Raw genomic sequence first — 17,880 nt, 5'->3', positions numbered from 1 at the left:
AACCCACAACACAAAATCTTGTTAAGCCTCCTAAATATAAAATTAGGACTTGCACATTTGCAATGAAATTTTGTATTCTGTCTTTCATGTCAGAGTGCATGAAAATCAATACAAGATTTTATCTGTGAAATAAAAACACACGTCTGAATGAATTCCATAAGAATCCACCTGATCACAACTCAGATTTTGCACAATATAATTCCTGGACATTTTTTAAAATCATAATTAACACATCTTCTGTCATTGTGAAAATGAAATAAAGCAAAAGACAAGATTTCTTTCTCTTCTTTCATCCAGGAAATGTCAGTCACTACATTTCTTTCTTTTTTAATGAAACGGATGAAGAAGAAAAAAATCATCAATACAGTTAAAAACAGAGGTCCAAAATGCAATGTGACCTGCCTCTTTTAGATCTATTGGAAATAATGGATGAGCCTGACAAAGCAGTTTACTGCATTAATGAGATATACAGTTCAACAGATAATCATTATGTACTTTCGTCAAGGGCATCCACTGTATAACCCATGAGTAGCAATAAAGGATTAAGTGATATTTATTCATTCAGTTTGACAAAAAAAATCCACATACTCAAATGTTTTTTTACAAAGGCCAAACTGCACTCAGGTGAAATGGTGTAATTTCCACTTGAATGCATGCATTATATTATGTATTTTCAGGTTGTATTCTTGTTTAGCTGCATGAATGCTGAATTATCACATAATAATGACTTAAGCAAATACATCCTTGCAGATTTTTCTATGGATATTATTTCCAGATATGGCCTTGTTTTTGTTTTCTATCTCAAGGTTTGACCTTACCACACATTAGATGAAGCATGCCTATTGCAATCCTGGACTACCAAATTGTAGATTGTTCCATTTCCTATGCTGAACTAAGAAGGGCATCAGGTCATGTGTCAAGTTGAATTTTCTCTTTGGTTCAAATTGTTATGCAGTCAGACAGATTGTCTTCTGAATACATCTTCTCAATCATTCTGCTCATTTTCTGCAGATCTCTTTTGGATTCTTGCCAAGAAAACTGAACAATACTTTGTTGGGGCTGTATTGCATAGTTGTTTTTTCTTTCGTGAAGTACTATTACATTTAGCTGATCTTTTTGAGTGTGTCTTCATCCCTACTGTAAATTCATGTATCAATATTTGCATTTACAAATGCACTCTATTTACCGTAGACACCATGATATGGAGTAACATATCAACTTCGAAGTTGATTTTGCTATCAAATTGAGGAGATTGGTGATCCAATCAGAGCAAAGTGCATGTGTGTTGAATATCTATGAGAAAATCAGCCATGGGAGCTGCCAAGCAATTCTGAGTACCTAGAATACCTTGAAGGAGGGTATCCTGGGCATTAGAGCCAAGATGGCCTTAAAAAAAAACAATAAAAAATAGGTGTGGCATAGGATCATTAACTTTCCTTTAAAAAAATTGAACTACGGTCTAATGAGCTCATTTCAACTTTAGCATGATGTGAAGTTCTGGATGATGCGTCCATCCCTTCAAATAAGAAAAACACCCAGAATTCATTTTGACTCTTATTATCACAAGATTCTCTGACGTGTGACACACACACCTACACCCAAATACAGTATATATAGTTTTAGAAATTTGACTTCAAGAGTTGGATTGATAGATTGCTAGTCAATTACACCGTGTATCAAATGTCTATGCAGTGTTTGAAGATATGAATATGAAGATTATTAATTGTACCTGGCCTGTTACCTCTCAAAACAAGAAAATGTATGCTTTTTAAAAAATTTAAACAATACATGACAATACCTTTCTTGTTGTATTGGACTGTTTAAAGAAATGGGCTTTATTTGCTAGGACCATGGTGCGAAGTCAACATTGATGAGTGCATTTCAAAGCCGTGCCAAAATGGCGGGAGATGTATTGACGGAGCCGATCAATATCACTGCGTGTGCCCTGACGGCTTCTCAGGCCCCAACTGTGAGACCAACAGTGATGAATGCTTGTCGGCACCTTGTTTTCAAGGGAGGTAGGTATTTATCTCTGTCCCCTTTGAATCGGAAATGCTGTAGATTAGGACAAACGATGATGAAATGACTTTGAATGAATGTCCTTCCACACACTCGTGATGAATTCCAGGTTGTCAAATGACATGTTTCCCATCGTGTGTTTTGCGTTACAATAGAGGTGCTTTAAAAGAAACATTGTATTTAATCTCAACTCTTACTCAAATCAATTCTACCCCCTTTTGTTTCCGACCCACTTTAGCTGTCATGATGGAATCTCTTCCTACACTTGTCTCTGTGAGGCAGGATGGAGCGGCAGCAGATGTGAAACAAACACTGATGTGAGTGGAGTTTTAATGATTAAACCTGCTGAATGTTCGGGAAGAACTTTGTTGTCTTTGTGCCGTCTCTGGTGTCACTAACTTTATCAACTCTTCGATGCGATAACGGAACCGAAGCGGCGCCATCATGCAAACTTTGTACAAATACCTTCAAGTAAATGACTCGGTCTAACACCTAATTGATTGAAGAAAAACACAGATTTAGATGGACTGCAAAGATAAGGCATTGGGTTACTTTTCTAAGGTGTCTTTGAACATTTAATTGAATCTTTTTGGATTGGCCGCGCAAGTTCTATAAGATGGTGGACCAGCCCGGACACCTTTCATGATGTGTGAGCACGAGCATTGGTGATAAGATTGTTCTTCACACTTGTGTGTAACACTGTCAAATTGTATATATACTGAGTTCAAATTAGACCCAACAACTATTAAGAGCATAAGATAATACCGTATACATTTTTGTTGTGACCCATCTTTGATCCTTATTTCCAGGACTGTACTATCAAACCCTGCTTGAATGGAGGCTCATGTGTGAAGCTGATTGATAAATACTTGTGCACTTGTCAGGATGGTTTCTCAGGAAAATTCTGCGAGTATAACATTGATGCGTGCAAAGAATTTCCTCGTGGCTGCACTAATGAAGCTACATGCATTGATGGCCAAGGATTGAACTTGACTTGCAGGTGAGTTTACGTGTTTTCTACTGTTTACCTAAAACCTCATGACATAAGAGCAATCTAGTGTTCACAGTGTAAAAGGCCTTCACCAAACATATAAAACACCCACTGATTAGTCATTTGTTGTACCCATTTGTATTTACCAGAGGAAAGTCAATGTGTTTTATGCTGTAAATACATATTTCAAATAATTGAAAAAAATCCAAAGAGGAATGCGAGTCAAATCAGAACAATTTTCAGTGGCCTTGTAGATTTGACTGCATGCCAAGTTTGGCCTGTCCCCAATTAAAAATACATTTGGAGTATTTGATCATATGGCCTAATGGTCCTTCAGGTAGGCTGCCAGTCTGTCATTAGAATTTAATTGCACACATTATGTCCCCTAAGTGATGACACGCATCTAAATACATGTTTTATGTGATTAAAGTGTGCGTTTTGAACTCTGTATACTGCCTTCAATGTGCTACAGATAATTGCTTTGTATGACCTTGTCGCTATATGCTCTTTGTCATGCTTTAAAAGTATCCATGACAACAATGACTTCACAAAGGGCACTACCATACAATATTGATGTAGAGATTGCATTTTTATATCTACTTCAGAGTAGCTAGTGTTTGTTTGTGTTTTTTTTGTTTTTTATGGGCAGGTACTATGAGCTAAATTTGCTGTTTACCAGAAAGATTAATGGGTGGTCTGGTAAAGATATAGAAAACATCCTGTTGTTGCCTATATATATAAAAAAAATCAAAATCCAAGCCAATTACTTTTTTTTATAACTGATTTGCCTTTGAAGATTTTATGCAGTGTACACAACAAAAGACATATTTTTCACTCTAATCATTTAGGGTTCCTTTTAAAATAACAAAGACTAATTCTTTGATGCAATATGTTTACTTGGTAAAAAAAAAATTAGATTTGAATGAGTAGATAAAACTGAGATACAGATTGATGTTATCTGCACAAACTGTTTGAAGTGATGCATATTGTGTTCTGCACCTGTCTAACAAATAGCCTCAAAAGCACATTGTTTTCCATGTGTTGTTGGCTCAAATGTCACGCTTGACAAACCTGCGCATTCGCTCTTGTTGCTATGATTGAATTAAAAATACCTTCCACACCTCACTTTAGCAAAAAAAATATATATGAATGATTAGACCGTGTTGTTTATATTTTTTTAAATGCTTGCTGAGATCACACAGATGCTACATACTAAAGCAGTGTGTTTTTTGTTACAGTCCTCATTGCTGTAGATACTATTTAGATATATTATATACATTACATTTACAGGGAGAAAGCATTCAATATTTCCATGCTTGTTAGTATTTTAAAAGGAAATTATCTAGAATCATTCTGATTTTAGCACAAAACATGAAGTTGACGCCCATGATTTACCTTCGAGGCTATGAAAAGTGACGTGGCGGACCACATGTGGCCCCAGGGCCAGCAGTTTGAAACCAGTGATGTAGCTGATCAACCGAAAGACAGATAAACTGATCCTTCAGGGCATGTCCTTCTAACAGTTGAAAAGAAATCTTATTAATACGCTTTGATGGCTAAAACAAAAAAAGACAACAGCCGACAGGCTCTGCAATAAATAATGAAGTATCTCTTGCTTACAGCCAGCACTGGAGAAGGAACTGACAGCCTCCCACATTTAAGAACATGATATGTTTTCTTAGCTGTCCAGCAGGTTTCACGGGGGATTCATGTGAAGTGGACGTTAACGAATGCGGCTCATCTCCCTGCCACAACGGTGCCATTTGCCAAGATCTTATTAATAGCTACGTCTGCCAATGCGGGTCAGGTAAGTCCTTCAAATGTTGTGGAGGTTTGTCAGGTGATATCAAGCCAATGAACCAGACCGTCTGTTACAAGAATCCTTTGTTACTCATGAAAAGGCTGCATCAACTTGCATTGCCCCACTTTCCCAGAGTGGACTTTGCCATATGTCCTTTTTTTTGTTTTTGTTTTTGTTTTAACCAGCATTCGTATTCGACTTACAACAAAATAAGGTGCTGCAAGTTACAGTCATGTCTGTACAGTATCGCTTCTACTCTTCCCAGCCATCCAATAGTCACCTACCTCTCTCTGGGGAACGATCCAGACATACAGTATGGAAATAATGTGATAAATAGATGATACTGCTGCGCCTCATTAAAATGGATGCAGCGGCCATACACTTAGTGAAAGCCTTTTCTTGTCTGTGCATAAGTGTGAACCCAAAAAGAAGAAAATCAATGTGGGAGCATCTGATTGATATTCACTTCAGAGGGTGGAAGTGGGAGAGCCAGGGCTCACCAGTGCACTCTGTGGGCTTTTGTTCCTGGCAGGTTGGACAGGCCTTCACTGTGAGGATGACATTAATGAGTGCCTTCCACAGCCCTGCAACCAGGGGATCTGCGTTCAGCGTGATCCAGGCTACGGCTACACCTGTTTCTGTCGTCCTGGATTTGTGGTGAGCCTCCCCACCTGTTTCTTCCTCTCCATTATTATTTAAAAAATGGAATTAACCTATATCCTCCTGCACTCGCAATTCGCTCCATAATCATCATTATTATGAAGCAATAACTGTACTTCACCGTAGTGCTAAAATACTGATGTAATCCTGAATTCGCAATGACTGGAGAGCATATCTCTGGCAGGCGTGAACATGAGTGAATTGGATCAGTGCCAAATTTAGTCATTTGGATGCACTTGCAAGTTAATAAACGTATATTTACCCTTATCAAAACAGACATCTCTAGGCAGGGAATTCACATTATTTCTGATTTTGTAAAATGGTTGGCTAGAATTTAATGAGAATGGGATTTGGGGCATATAGTTCGGAGTTGCCTCAAGCTTTGACGGGTAGGATTTTTTTCAGGGTTTTCTGCCACCTCAAATTCCCAATTCATTGATGTTAATTCTTAATTGGAAAAAGTCTATACTGAAAGTTTAAAATGTTATGTATACAAGATTACTAACGACTGTCCTATGATTGGTAAAACCCATTTGGCTCCCAAAGAAAGGGTTGTTTTTTTTGCTTATGCCCCACTCTCCAACAAAAGTACATTTCAAATTGGTGAAATCACTTCCACCAACAAACTGCTCTGGTAATTTAACCTCATTAAATTGCTATTCATGCCTAACACTACATTTGCATAAATGCCCATAATTCAATATTACTTCTTCAGGCAGGAACCTGTATTTTCCATACTGTTAACATTATATACAGTTTGTGTTTCATTTAACACACACACGTCTACTGGCTGTTTATTCTTTGTACACAGGGGAGAAACTGTGAGCACAACTATGATGATTGCCTCTTAAATCCATGTCCAGAAGCATATTCCTGTGTAGATGGCATCAACAAGGTCACCTGCCTCCCTCATGGAACGGATGCTGTTCCCTTGGAGACTGCACTCAAGAACATCACTGGCGGCTTTACACCAAGTGTGCAAACACTGACACTCAGCTCCTCGCAGACAGCTGAGCAATCCACAGGTACAAAAGCACATTTGGGGAGTTATATAGGCGCCGGACCGCCGCAGTGTCCTTATGCTACCTTCCGTATTGGAAAGATTTAATTCCCAAGTATGAGAGGTTGCATCAGTGTTTTTTTTTTGCTTGCTTTCTCCCAGATTCATATGATGCTTGGTTTGATGCTCTGTCTAGTGTTTTTTTTTGTTTAGTTTTTTTTCTTATTCGTGCAGCTGGGAAGAACAAACAACTGAAATGAGGAAGCAGGTGGTCTGCAAATTGTCAGCCACAACACTGAAAGAAGGTTCTAAACCAATCAATTGTTTCTACATCCTTTTCCATTGACCCCTCTTGGTCACTGTGGAATGAGTTGAGACTCTGTCTGAGTTCAATGTTTTCCCCCAAAATGATTATATGGTGGTTGTCACTGAATTTAAAGATAAAAGTATGGAATAAGTAAAGGCACTTAGTCTTAAGTAAGTATTGAACAAAAGGAGTATTGAGTAAATCCTCTTTTGCCAGCTCTGAAGGTCTGGTTGCTTTAGTTTTCCAGGGTAATATAAAATGCATTCGTGATCTTAAATTGTGAAGGCTTGAAAGTAGAACGTTGTCATCATCATCTCATGGATGTGGGTGGTACATTTCGAAACTGAACACCTCTGAGACACCCTTAAAAAAGATGTAGATCCCTGACTGATCCTGAGCAAACTGATGTTGAATAGGAAGTCAAATATGTGACAATGATATTGCTTACGTATAACAGACAAATGGCAAATCATTTCAATATTTTACAGTCACGTGAAAAAGGTGCGGATCACACATTTTCCACGTTGCTATTGCTATTCACCTACACCGTGTTAGAGAGGAGGCAGATTGTTTCTTCTTGACAGATGAGGTCTGCCTTGGCTTTGAAGCTGTTTATAGAGCAGCAGAGCAGTTAAGCAGACCTATTGAACACAGACAAGCTTGAACCAATTCACTGTGACACGCTGAAATTCACTCTGGGCCAAACATAACTGAGTCTTCCCGGCTGCACCTGATCCGTTCTTGGGTTGCACGACGCTGGATTATTAAGACACGGTTACTTGCGTTGAGTCTAGAAAACTCAAGGTTCATGAGTTATCCTCTATGGACAATTTTGAATAAGTTTCAGGTGGAAGGACAAAGAAATCTCCATGCTTATCTAACCGGGTCACTGTCAAAAGGAAAGGCGTGGTCTTACTGCAGTTCGAAATGAATTCAGACTGCTTCTTTAAACCCTCGACTGATAAAAACACATCAATAGGAATTCAAACAGAGGCAATAAGATACTTGCGCACAGACACACCCTTTGCTGAAATGCAAGGTCTTCTTGAGATAAGAATTTGCTAGCGACTCGTCTGAGGGCCTATCAGAGAAAATAGTTTTAAATTTGAATATTAAATGTTCAAATTCTATGAAGACAAACTCATGTAAATGAGTATCCGCCTGTTTGCAGAGATAAGCAAAAATAACCAACTAACATAGCTGGGAAAATTAGATTCTAGGCATTTTCCATTTGCAAATTGTCTTATCAAATTTGATAAAATGACATCAACAGTTGTGAAAAACAATGTTATAAAAACTTTAAATCCACCTTTAAATCCTGTGTAATAGTTTAAATCAATGATTATTAATATTTTTCCATTTCTCTCATTTACAGGATTTAAATTTTCCCTTGTATTTGCAAACACGTTAGAATAAGTCATAGATATATTAAAAAAAATTGCTACAGTCCTGAATGATGGACTGCCTGAAAGAACTCATGAATTATTATTAATAGCTATTATTTAAACCCATCTTTGAAAAAATTGACGGTCCAAGCGAAGAGCAAAAAACCTGCAAACAAAAAAATCTTACACTGAGGATGCAGTTTCCCAGCATTCCACATTCACTTAAACCTTTTTGTGTCACCTAGCCTCAGAACAAGAATCACAATTGTTGAACGTGAAGAATGACATTTAGCCTTGCCTTGAGGCTCAGAAATTGCAAAAGTCTAAGAATGGTCCTCTGCAGCGTTTTATCTCGGTCCGGTGACAAGTTCAATCCGTCTGTCTATTGGATCAACCAATATATCATGGACAAAACAAGATGGCTATCCTCCTTTCTTTTTCTTTTCCAATAAATTGGAAATTACATCTACATCCACAAATTGACACTGGTCAACATCTGGCCTCACAATAATTCATCATGTGATGTGAGTGCACGTGTGTTTTTCGTAATTATCACATTATTTCCTGATCGAAAGAAGGGTTTATTAATTTCTGAGAATTTAAAAAGGGCAACATGTTTAAACACTTCTTACAATGGTGAATCGATGTTTAAACTATGCATTCTCATTTGAGATACTTTTTGCTCAATGAGGTGACTGGTGAATTGTATACAAATTTGTAAGGAAAATGTATAAGGGGAAAAATTGGGAGAACTTTGAAGGCGAAACTGGAGCTAGCTTTTAATGAGGCATCAGGTTCAGTCCTTGCAGCAGTCTAATAGTGCATCAAAGACTACATCAGACCAAACAAGTCTTTAAAATGAATGAAAAGCATCGTCTCTGCTGGCTAATTTCACATCATCAGCACTGGCAACTTTTATTGTCAGGGGTGAAGAACACAGCTTTCTATTGTTACGGTCTCGGTTAAGCCTCATTAATTCTCAGGTCACAGTAAGTATGCTCCTCATGATTGTCTTCTTTTGTCAATGGCTTCTCTTCCTATGGCTTTGCCATCCAAATGGGATATCTAGGTAAACCTGCTTGCCAAATGCCTCTAAGAACATGCCGTCTGATCAAAAGTGCTCGCCAGCCTTTTAGGACTTGACGTGTAACAAATATTGATAGAGGTCTCCCTTGTGCTTGCTTGATTAATCATGGCAACCACTTTAAAGGAGCTTTGCTGATTTCTCTAGTGTAATGAATGTCTTTGTGTTTTTTTGGTTCCTTGTCCTCAGATAAGAATAGACAGAACATGAGACAAGTGCATCCACAAATGCTTTTCAATTTAACACACGTCCTGCTTTGACATCCCAGTAACAGATTTGCACCCTTTCTTTCAAATGAGAAATACAGCGTATCAAGCAAAGGCACCCTAAATGCAAGGCCGAACCTGTCGTTTAAGTGGGTCCTCGACACTACGCCCAATAAGTTCTCGGGCAGGGAAGCTTTAACAGGAGTGTCCCATAATTGCCTTTTCTCACGGATGATACAAGACAAGTTATTCCACTATAAAACTCGGCATGTAATAAACGGGCATGACTACATTGAGCTTCTCTCTCCTGGTATTGTGCCATTTGCATGCTTCACAGCTTTCCACACGAATAGAATTATTTTCAGTTTGCCGCTACAGTGAGCAAAAAGGGGAGAAAATACCGACGGAGAAGAATTATTTGCAGTTCTTTTCATATAAAAGCAATCTACTCTACCTTACTTTCTTAAGTTTTGTGCCTTTCTCTTTCTCTGTCTTTCAGCCATATTCTATTCTTGTTGCTAAGGTTATTTGACGAATACATTTAGATTTTAAGCCCCAACAAAAGCTTTGGCAAGAGACTCAGAGGAATAAAAACAAGAAGTTCATATCGGTCTCGCATCTTCCTGGCTAGACATGGAAACTGCTCGGTGATGTCGGTCAAGGTGATGTTTCATAAACTCACCCAGTTCTCTTTGTTGGAAGTGCATGGAAAGTAGCAACTCTCCATGCAGGGATCAAGTCTGAATCTTTTATAGAGTGTCTTGTAGAGATAAAGATACTTTTCCCATTATTTCACTTTCTGTATTTGTGTTCTCTTATAGAATCAAACAATGTCCAGTATTTTGGAAATTCATATCTGGAATTTGAAGGGATTGACCTCAGCCTATTCAATGTCACCGTGAAATTCCAAACTCAATTCAACCATGGAACTATTATTTATGTGGGCCAAGGAACGGCTGAGGAAAATTTCATTTTCATGGAACTCTTTGTCACGGATGGGATGTTGCAGGTAAAATGTCAAGATAATAACAGATGACTGGATATATAGAACATAAACACATGTACGTATATGAGGTATCTTTTGCCAATGTACTTTAAATGAATTGTCTTAAGTTCTCACTATTTTCTTTCAGTATGTCTTTTCCTGCAATCAAGAGCGTGATGTGACGTGGATTAACACCCAAATTTATGTTGATGACAACAAAGTACACATCGTCAACATCAGGTATGTTCTTTCCAATTGAATTGCATTGCAATGTGTGGGATTATCATATCACGTATTTGTGTTTTGGATTGGTAATTTCAATTTACATTTCTAATTTTATTTGCTTATAAACTCCTTTGCCTCTGGGTATATTTTTCCTTTAATGAGGAGGTAGCGGCCTCTTTGCATCATAAGCTTCTTAGCGCTAACATTTAAATACTATGTTCAATAGTATTAGCGCCTCTGGTGGTATTAACTTCCCATTCTTAGTTATTGTTGTCAAGTGTTAAAGCATTTGTTCAAAATAATAAATGTTAGTCAAACCAGCAGGGCATAATCGTAATGAATATTTTAGTTCAAACAAGTGTTTATTTCAAAGAAATGTTACACAGTGACACACAATGCTGTAATTAAAAAGAATGAGGTTTTATTGGGTGTTCTTATGTCATAATTTTCAGGTTTTCCTCAATAAAAAGATTTGCAGTCAAGAGCCAAGCACAAAATCAATGCTTAAATGAATTAAAGTGAGGCTGAAAACCTTTGACATATTGTTTTTAAGTCTTGGCACAATTTTGCCACCACTTTTCAATGATGTTTTGAGTTCCATAATTGTAACTATTTGGGCTGTCCCAAACCATATATTTATTTTAGTTTTCTGTGTTCCTACTTTCAGAGCTGTGACAGAAAAGGACCAAAATATGGACATTAGGCTTAATTATAGATGAGTTTCCAATTTTAAATGTCCCTGGGGCTTTTAACAATGGTAAAAAGTACAAAAAATAACACATTCATAAATTGTTGGGTAACTACTTCTCATTTTTTTGTTTTAATTTTATAGAAGAGAAAGGGAACTTCATTTTGATTGTCTTGTAGCTGTTGCACTGCTTTTTGGTATTGTAAAAAAGATATAGTACTTGGGGGAAAAACTTTGACAATATAGAATAGCACAGGTGAAACAAACAATGTTTTCACATTTCCTTTCCGTTAAGCAACACCTGAACATAAAGAAGCTACTTAAGTTATAAGATATTACTTATACTGAATCTTGGCAGAGGTTTTGAAAATTTCTTGGAGCAATCTGGCATGATTACCCAAACACCCCCACAGCACTGCAGAAATCTACTCTCCATATCTGGCCTAAATATCAATGTGCATACACGCAAGACGACCAGGTTAAAGGGGTAGAAAACTCCACCCCCTTTTTTTCTTGAAAAAATAAAATAAAAGAGTGGTAAGAATCCATCATAATGTTCTTTGCTGAACCCTTGGAGACAGTTTGAGAACGAGAGCTGTCATAACTAGAGGGTCAGGAGTGTGGAAAAATGGTTGCCGGTGTCACCAAGCAAAGACTTTGTAATTGTCTGATAGCGTACACCGTCCATCTTTGTCTGATTTGACCCAGAGCTACCACGCCATGGTCATCCTTAGCACCACACTCATAATAGACTTTTAACATATCTTCCCATTGAAGAGTCTTTTCAATATGTTAAACAGAAACCCGGTGGGGCTGGCTTCTCAAGGACGGCGTGCACACTGCCCTCTGGCTGTTGGCCAGGCTGCTCTGGCAGACTGCTTCTAAATTAATCGCCATCCCATGCAAGGGAGCTCTTGAGAAAGGACTTATGCAGCTTGCAGTCTGTGCCCCGAGAATTCATCCAGCGTATGCAACAGTTTGCAAAGTGAGGTCTAAACAAATCAATATAGACTGCTGCGTGGACCTCCCTTACTTCCACTCCCATAATAGAAGGTATTAGAGGAGAGGGATTGGTGGGATTTGTGGCCTAAGTACCCTCAAAGTGCTGATAGTTAGTGCTGCATCTGCACTGATGGAAAAATCGGCCCCCCTCTGGCGTTTCAAATAGACATTTTGAGAGACGGACCTTTTGAGAACAGCCGAGGGTTTCTGGGTGCTTCAGAAGTCTGTTACCAAGGAGAGACCTTGAGAATAGACTTCACAGTGGGTATTGTTCAAGATATCATTGCATTCCTATTAAAGCGTGGTTGTCACATGTTGACGTTGTTAGAACTATCAGGCATCAAAATGTTGTAGGTGCATGGTTTATAATGAGCCGTGGGAATGCGTGTTATTTGAGAACTGTTCCCATTATGGTGTAACACATGTAACTGAAAGTAAAACTAAACGATAATAATAATGTGAGGTGAGCTGTGTAAGGCTGAATAAGTGCATGAAAATTTATATACGGAATTAGGGATATTGGAGTGTTTACAGGTCTGACTAACGAGCCTCCAGGATCTTACAAGTTCTAAATTCCATAATTTAAACATAATAAAATGCTTAATTTTGCACCCCATTTCAACTAAAAAAGTATTGAAAATCAATCACTTCTTTACCCAGATTTTTTTATTTTTAGGGATAAGCTGCGGTTGTGAGTTTGTCATCGTGAACCCCAATAATCGCACTTGTATGTTTCACTTTTTAGGCAACACGTGGCTCCTTGTGAGGCTGAAATAACTCTTTTTGGCCATGGGAAATTTAAAAGAGCCGCAAGTAATTACGGTTTGAGACCTACCATAAAAAGAATAAACCACATCTTTGCCGGTGGTCTTCCACAACGATACTCGGCCAATCAGGTATGGTTTGACGAGTACTCGTGAAAAAGTTATCGCTGCCTATTGAAAGAAATTTTAAAACATTTACCCCACCCAGACTTAATGGAGTGTTATAAAAGCTACACAGTTGTTTGTTGATTATCCATTGCCTCTTTAAACTTCCAATCCCCGAATAGTTACAAACTATGGCAAGACTATTTAATGGATAAAAATAAACATTTATCCATGAAAGAAAATCTGTTTAGGGTTATTTGGGGAGTAAAAAAAAATCCTAATCCATCCATTGTGGCATCACTTCTGGTGTTATTAATAAAGTTAAGGGAAAAAGCATGCACCTCGGTCAACAAATAAGAGATTATAACTGTTAAACTATTAAAGATAAATCTTTTTTTTTCTTTCCTGTAGAAGGCAAAGCCTTTCTTCAATTTTACAGGCTGCATTGAAATCCTTGAATTCAATAAAGTCAGACGTATGAGCCCATCTGATGCCATCAGCGGCAGCAACTTTGACACATGCAGGTAAAGTGTTGTTGTTGTTGTTGTTGTTTAAATCAACCATCCAGTTTGTGTGCTGATCATCATGTATGCCTGCATTTTTAATTTCACTTACCAACAGTGCCAACGCGACCGGAACGTCTGCTCAAGCACCAAAATCCTCCCAGCAGGAACTTTGCGGTGAAGCCGTTTGCCTCAATGGGGGATGGTGTCGTAAACTGCGACAACAAGACAAGCATGTCCCTTCATGCCAATGCCCGCTTCATTTTACTGGAACATTTTGTGAAAAAGGTGCCGTATTGCATTTTTGTCCATCTTATTTTAGTGTGCTCAAAGCGAAACTTGTACAGCAACTCTTTCGTGACCTCAACTGTGATATCTTGAAAAGGCAGCCAGCTAGTAATGTTGGTTAATATATGCTGAGCCTCTGTGGGTAATAGGTTTCACATCCAGGCAGAATAGACTCCCCTACATTAGGAATTTTGAGTGAAGTGAATTATTCAGGACATGATTAATGAAATGAAAGATCCATATAATCAGCTTGAACCATTTCTGAATGAGAATGCGACCTTGCGGCAATTGCCCATAATTCAGCAGAAGGTCTCGCCCAGGTCCCCCTAACAAATACCTCCTTTTGTACAGGAGGCATAATTAGATATACTTTTGCAAAGTGCAAATATGAATATACATAAAAGGAGAGACATATGCAAAACATATCCACTTGTAAAAGGATCATTCTTCCTTTCCCAGAGAGTTATTAGAACACAACAAATGTATACCATCAATAAAAATTCATTTTAGACCTTTTACATAACATTTAACCCCGGCGTTTTTTTGGGGGGGACCGGAGAACAAGTTCTTGCTTATCCAACAAATTCTCGTAGCCATGAAGTCTTGCTTTAAAGACCAGTAGTGGGGCTTCAGATTAGTTTCTGCTGACTTTGTGAGAACGTACCATCCTCAAAAGTATGCTATGCAGTCTCTCAGGTTTAAAGGAGTCCAATCTTATACAAGCACTCATCCATTGCTGTGCTTTGCCTCTGCTGATTACGATGTCCTGTAGTAGTCCATAGGCTGTTTACATGCTGACAAAGCCTTTGCGCATGTTTGTCACCATGGCAGCTTTCCTCGCTAACAACCTTGTCTTCACATCTCGTTAAATTAAGTGATAGCCACAAAAGAAGAGAGAGTCATCTCTGCTCTTAGTTGTTTATCCAAATGTCATCTTCGCATGGAGCTAATGACATTGAACAGCTTATACTTGCACGGTCAAAGCTTGCATGCTTACATCAAGCGTGCACATGCATAGACTTGCAAGTTAATATTGAATCTAACTGATTAGTTCAGTAAGATACATATAATGTGCCTGCATCTAATGTAAAATGTATTTATGCAGGTTTCGCCCTCATATCTTATTTGTTTGTTTAGTCATTTAAAAATGGTGTTAAAAGCCTAAAGCAGCATGTGGGATGCTAATCTTTTACTGCTCAGAGTAGACAACTCATTTACATGTTTTGAATATTTATTTTCATTGTCTACGTTACAGAAAGCAATAGCACAAGGTTTTACAAAAACTGCCACGGTTAAAAAATGTAACCTGCTCGGTGGAAATATGTAAGGTTTTTTTTTAAGATTACATCACCACACTTGTGGGTGTTTTGTTTCTCTGATTATTTCAAGTTGAGATAAAATACAACTTCTACAGCAATACATTCTATTTTTTTCCAATGCACCTGTAAATGGTGACGGTATACACGAAAGTAATATTCATTGAATTTGATGACTTAAACTTCCCAATTGACTTATCAAATGACTGTATTCCAGACACATAAATAGTATTTAATTATTAGTCCCAGTAATGATCGTTTCAGCCAGTAAATGTTTAACACTTTAACTTTTTTTTAAGAAATCATTTGTTAAAGTTGCTTTCAAACTTGAAATGTCAATTTATTTTCAAGGTCTAAAGTTCTTGGGTGAAGAAGGCCAAAGAACAAAAGTACTCCAACTGTCCTACAAATTCTGGAAATAGGTTACATTAATTCATAACAGAGAATAAAGCATGGTATCATACTTTTTAAAATAACCCTCGATAAGGTAAAACTTTTTGAAAAGACATAAATGGGACAAACCTGCAATCACCTTTCATTTGAATGATTCACTCTCAGCCAACATCCTACAACAGACCTTCAGATATTCAAGAAATAGGGACATAAGGTAATGAGCCGTAGAAGGAGGTCATAATCAATACAGACTGAATAATTTCCCGCCTCGGTGGTTTTGTCTTTTATGACTACATCTTTCCCTCTAAGCCATTTAGTCCTCAACTAATCCTGTCATCATCACGTAGCTTTCAATTGACTACTTGCAGGGATAGCACATTGTCGTTTCTCCAAGGTCTAGCACCAATCACCTCCTATTTGAGGAAACAATTTATTATATCTTAGAAATCTAACTGGCATGACCATATTCTTGGCCACTTAATATTAAACAGTCATTGACCAGGCACCTATCGAGATTAGAATACTGAAATCACAGGTCCTAACATTAGCCGGTCAAATTTAGAGATCACAGGCTGAGGATATAAAATCCCAAATCCAGAAGGAAGGTGACCATTGCTTTGGATTGTCACTAAATAAAGTATAGTATATAATATACATATATATATATTACAGAAGGTAAAGGAGAAGAAAAGGAAAACATCCCAAAAGTAATTCTTAAATTTGCCCAACTTTTGATAAGGACCTCACAGTTTTAGTCATGATTGCAGCACAGATGCATGTCATAATCCAGGTGTTAATAATGTTACTAATAATCATTTTCATTCAAGTTTAAAAAGAAAAGTGGATTAGGTACTCTTTCTAAAAACAATATTACATAAATTCGATGAATGTGCAGGGAAAAGAGGTGATTCCTTGCCTATTCCTACAGTCTGGGCAGAGAGCATCTCAAAAGTCCTGCCTTTTGACAAAATAGTGGCAAAAAATGCCACTGCTAATGATTTACATCATATGCTGTCATGTAAACCACCAGGAAAAACATATCTACAGGGACATTCATTTTATGACCTGGGCTGGAACTGGCAATTTTGTATCTGTCATGAAGCCTAGCTCTCTAATGCACTCCACCAGGTGTGCAATGTCATTGTCTTTTGGATCTGATGACCTGAGTAGGCACCTCCTTCAGCTCCCCTTCAAGTCATACCCTTTGTCATCCAGGGGGAAATAACAACACCATATAGCCCTGGCAGAGAATTGCTGACTGCTAATAGGCAAACTGTCAGTGCAGCAAAGGCAGACCTGACAACTTGGCTCGGTGTCACTTAAACTACACATGCTGGCCACAGCATTGGTACATCAACACTAGCCAATGGGTATCCCAAAAAAATCTGGATTTTAAAGGTCCTTTCTGCTTTGTTCTTGTTGTTTTTACTTTGTATTGCATGCATATTATGGGGAACCTACGCAACCACTGAAACAGGCTCATGACATAAAAGCCAGGTGAGCTCTTTGTTAAGACAAAACAAGTCTATTGATTCAAAGATGAATGGAATGGAGATTACTTAATCTGAGAGGCCAAATTTCAGGAACTGAACCACATCATAGATCAGTACAGATATGATAATGTATTGGCCACTGGTTAATTGCTTCAGGTGTTATTCAGAATATCCAAATATAATTTCCTCTTATGAAGGAGTAATGTGTTTTTGTTTTTGTTCTTTTTTTGTCTTTTAACAGAGTCGAAAGTATACATCCCAGCTTTTGATGGCACATCTTATTTGCAGTTGCAGTCGCTTACATCTGTTCTCCATACCTCTGATTCCAGTAATAACGTAGCTCCTGCCAAGGACACCACTGTTACTCTCCATTTGACTGTGAAAACTCGATATACGCAAGGCACCATTCTCTACAGTGAGTATAGTCTGATTTTTATGTTTCAACGCATTAGAGCATTGCGGCAAGCAAACGCAGATAAAACAGAAATATGCATTTCTGTACAACCCAATTATTTTGATGGCGTTTAATGTTGCTTTTTCCCTGCAGATGTCCTTGTAAGTGCAAATTACCTAATGTTTTCCATAATTGTGATATTAATGTCTCTTGTGGGACTGCTTTCATCTGAATTAAAATCTGAACTTAAAAAAAAAACTTGCAAACAAAA

The 17,880-nt window shown here is 37.9% G+C and overlaps 1 protein-coding gene across 5 annotated transcripts in view; it reads left to right on the top strand.

Moving 5' to 3' along the window:
- Positions 1-17,880, top strand: part of eys (eyes shut homolog) — a 201,395-nt gene that overhangs the window by 144,661 nt on the left and 38,854 nt on the right. For 4 of the 5 annotated variants that reach the window (XM_077612551.1, XM_077612553.1, XM_077612549.1 and 1 more), the window contains 12 exons: positions 1,847-2,018; positions 2,258-2,336; positions 2,829-3,019; positions 4,693-4,817; positions 5,344-5,468; positions 6,283-6,496; positions 10,275-10,462; positions 10,587-10,678; positions 13,099-13,249; positions 13,634-13,746; positions 13,844-14,013; positions 17,457-17,630. In XM_077612551.1, the coding sequence (XP_077468677.1) occupies positions 1,847-2,018; positions 2,258-2,336; positions 2,829-3,019; positions 4,693-4,817; positions 5,344-5,468; positions 6,283-6,496; positions 10,275-10,462; positions 10,587-10,678; positions 13,099-13,249; positions 13,634-13,746; positions 13,844-14,013; positions 17,457-17,630 (1,794 nt within the window). The remainder of the gene's footprint in view (positions 1-1,846; positions 2,019-2,257; positions 2,337-2,828; positions 3,020-4,692; positions 4,818-5,343; positions 5,469-6,282; positions 6,497-10,274; positions 10,463-10,586; positions 10,679-13,098; positions 13,250-13,633; positions 13,747-13,843; positions 14,014-17,456; positions 17,631-17,880) is intronic. The other variant, XM_077612552.1, reaches the window with a different exon arrangement.

Source organism: Stigmatopora argus, chromosome 11 (assembly GCF_051989625.1).
Source record: "Stigmatopora argus isolate UIUO_Sarg chromosome 11, RoL_Sarg_1.0, whole genome shotgun sequence".
Classification (NCBI taxonomy): domain Eukaryota; kingdom Metazoa; phylum Chordata; class Actinopteri; order Syngnathiformes; family Syngnathidae; genus Stigmatopora; species Stigmatopora argus.
This window is presented reverse-complemented; position numbering and strand designations above follow the sequence as displayed.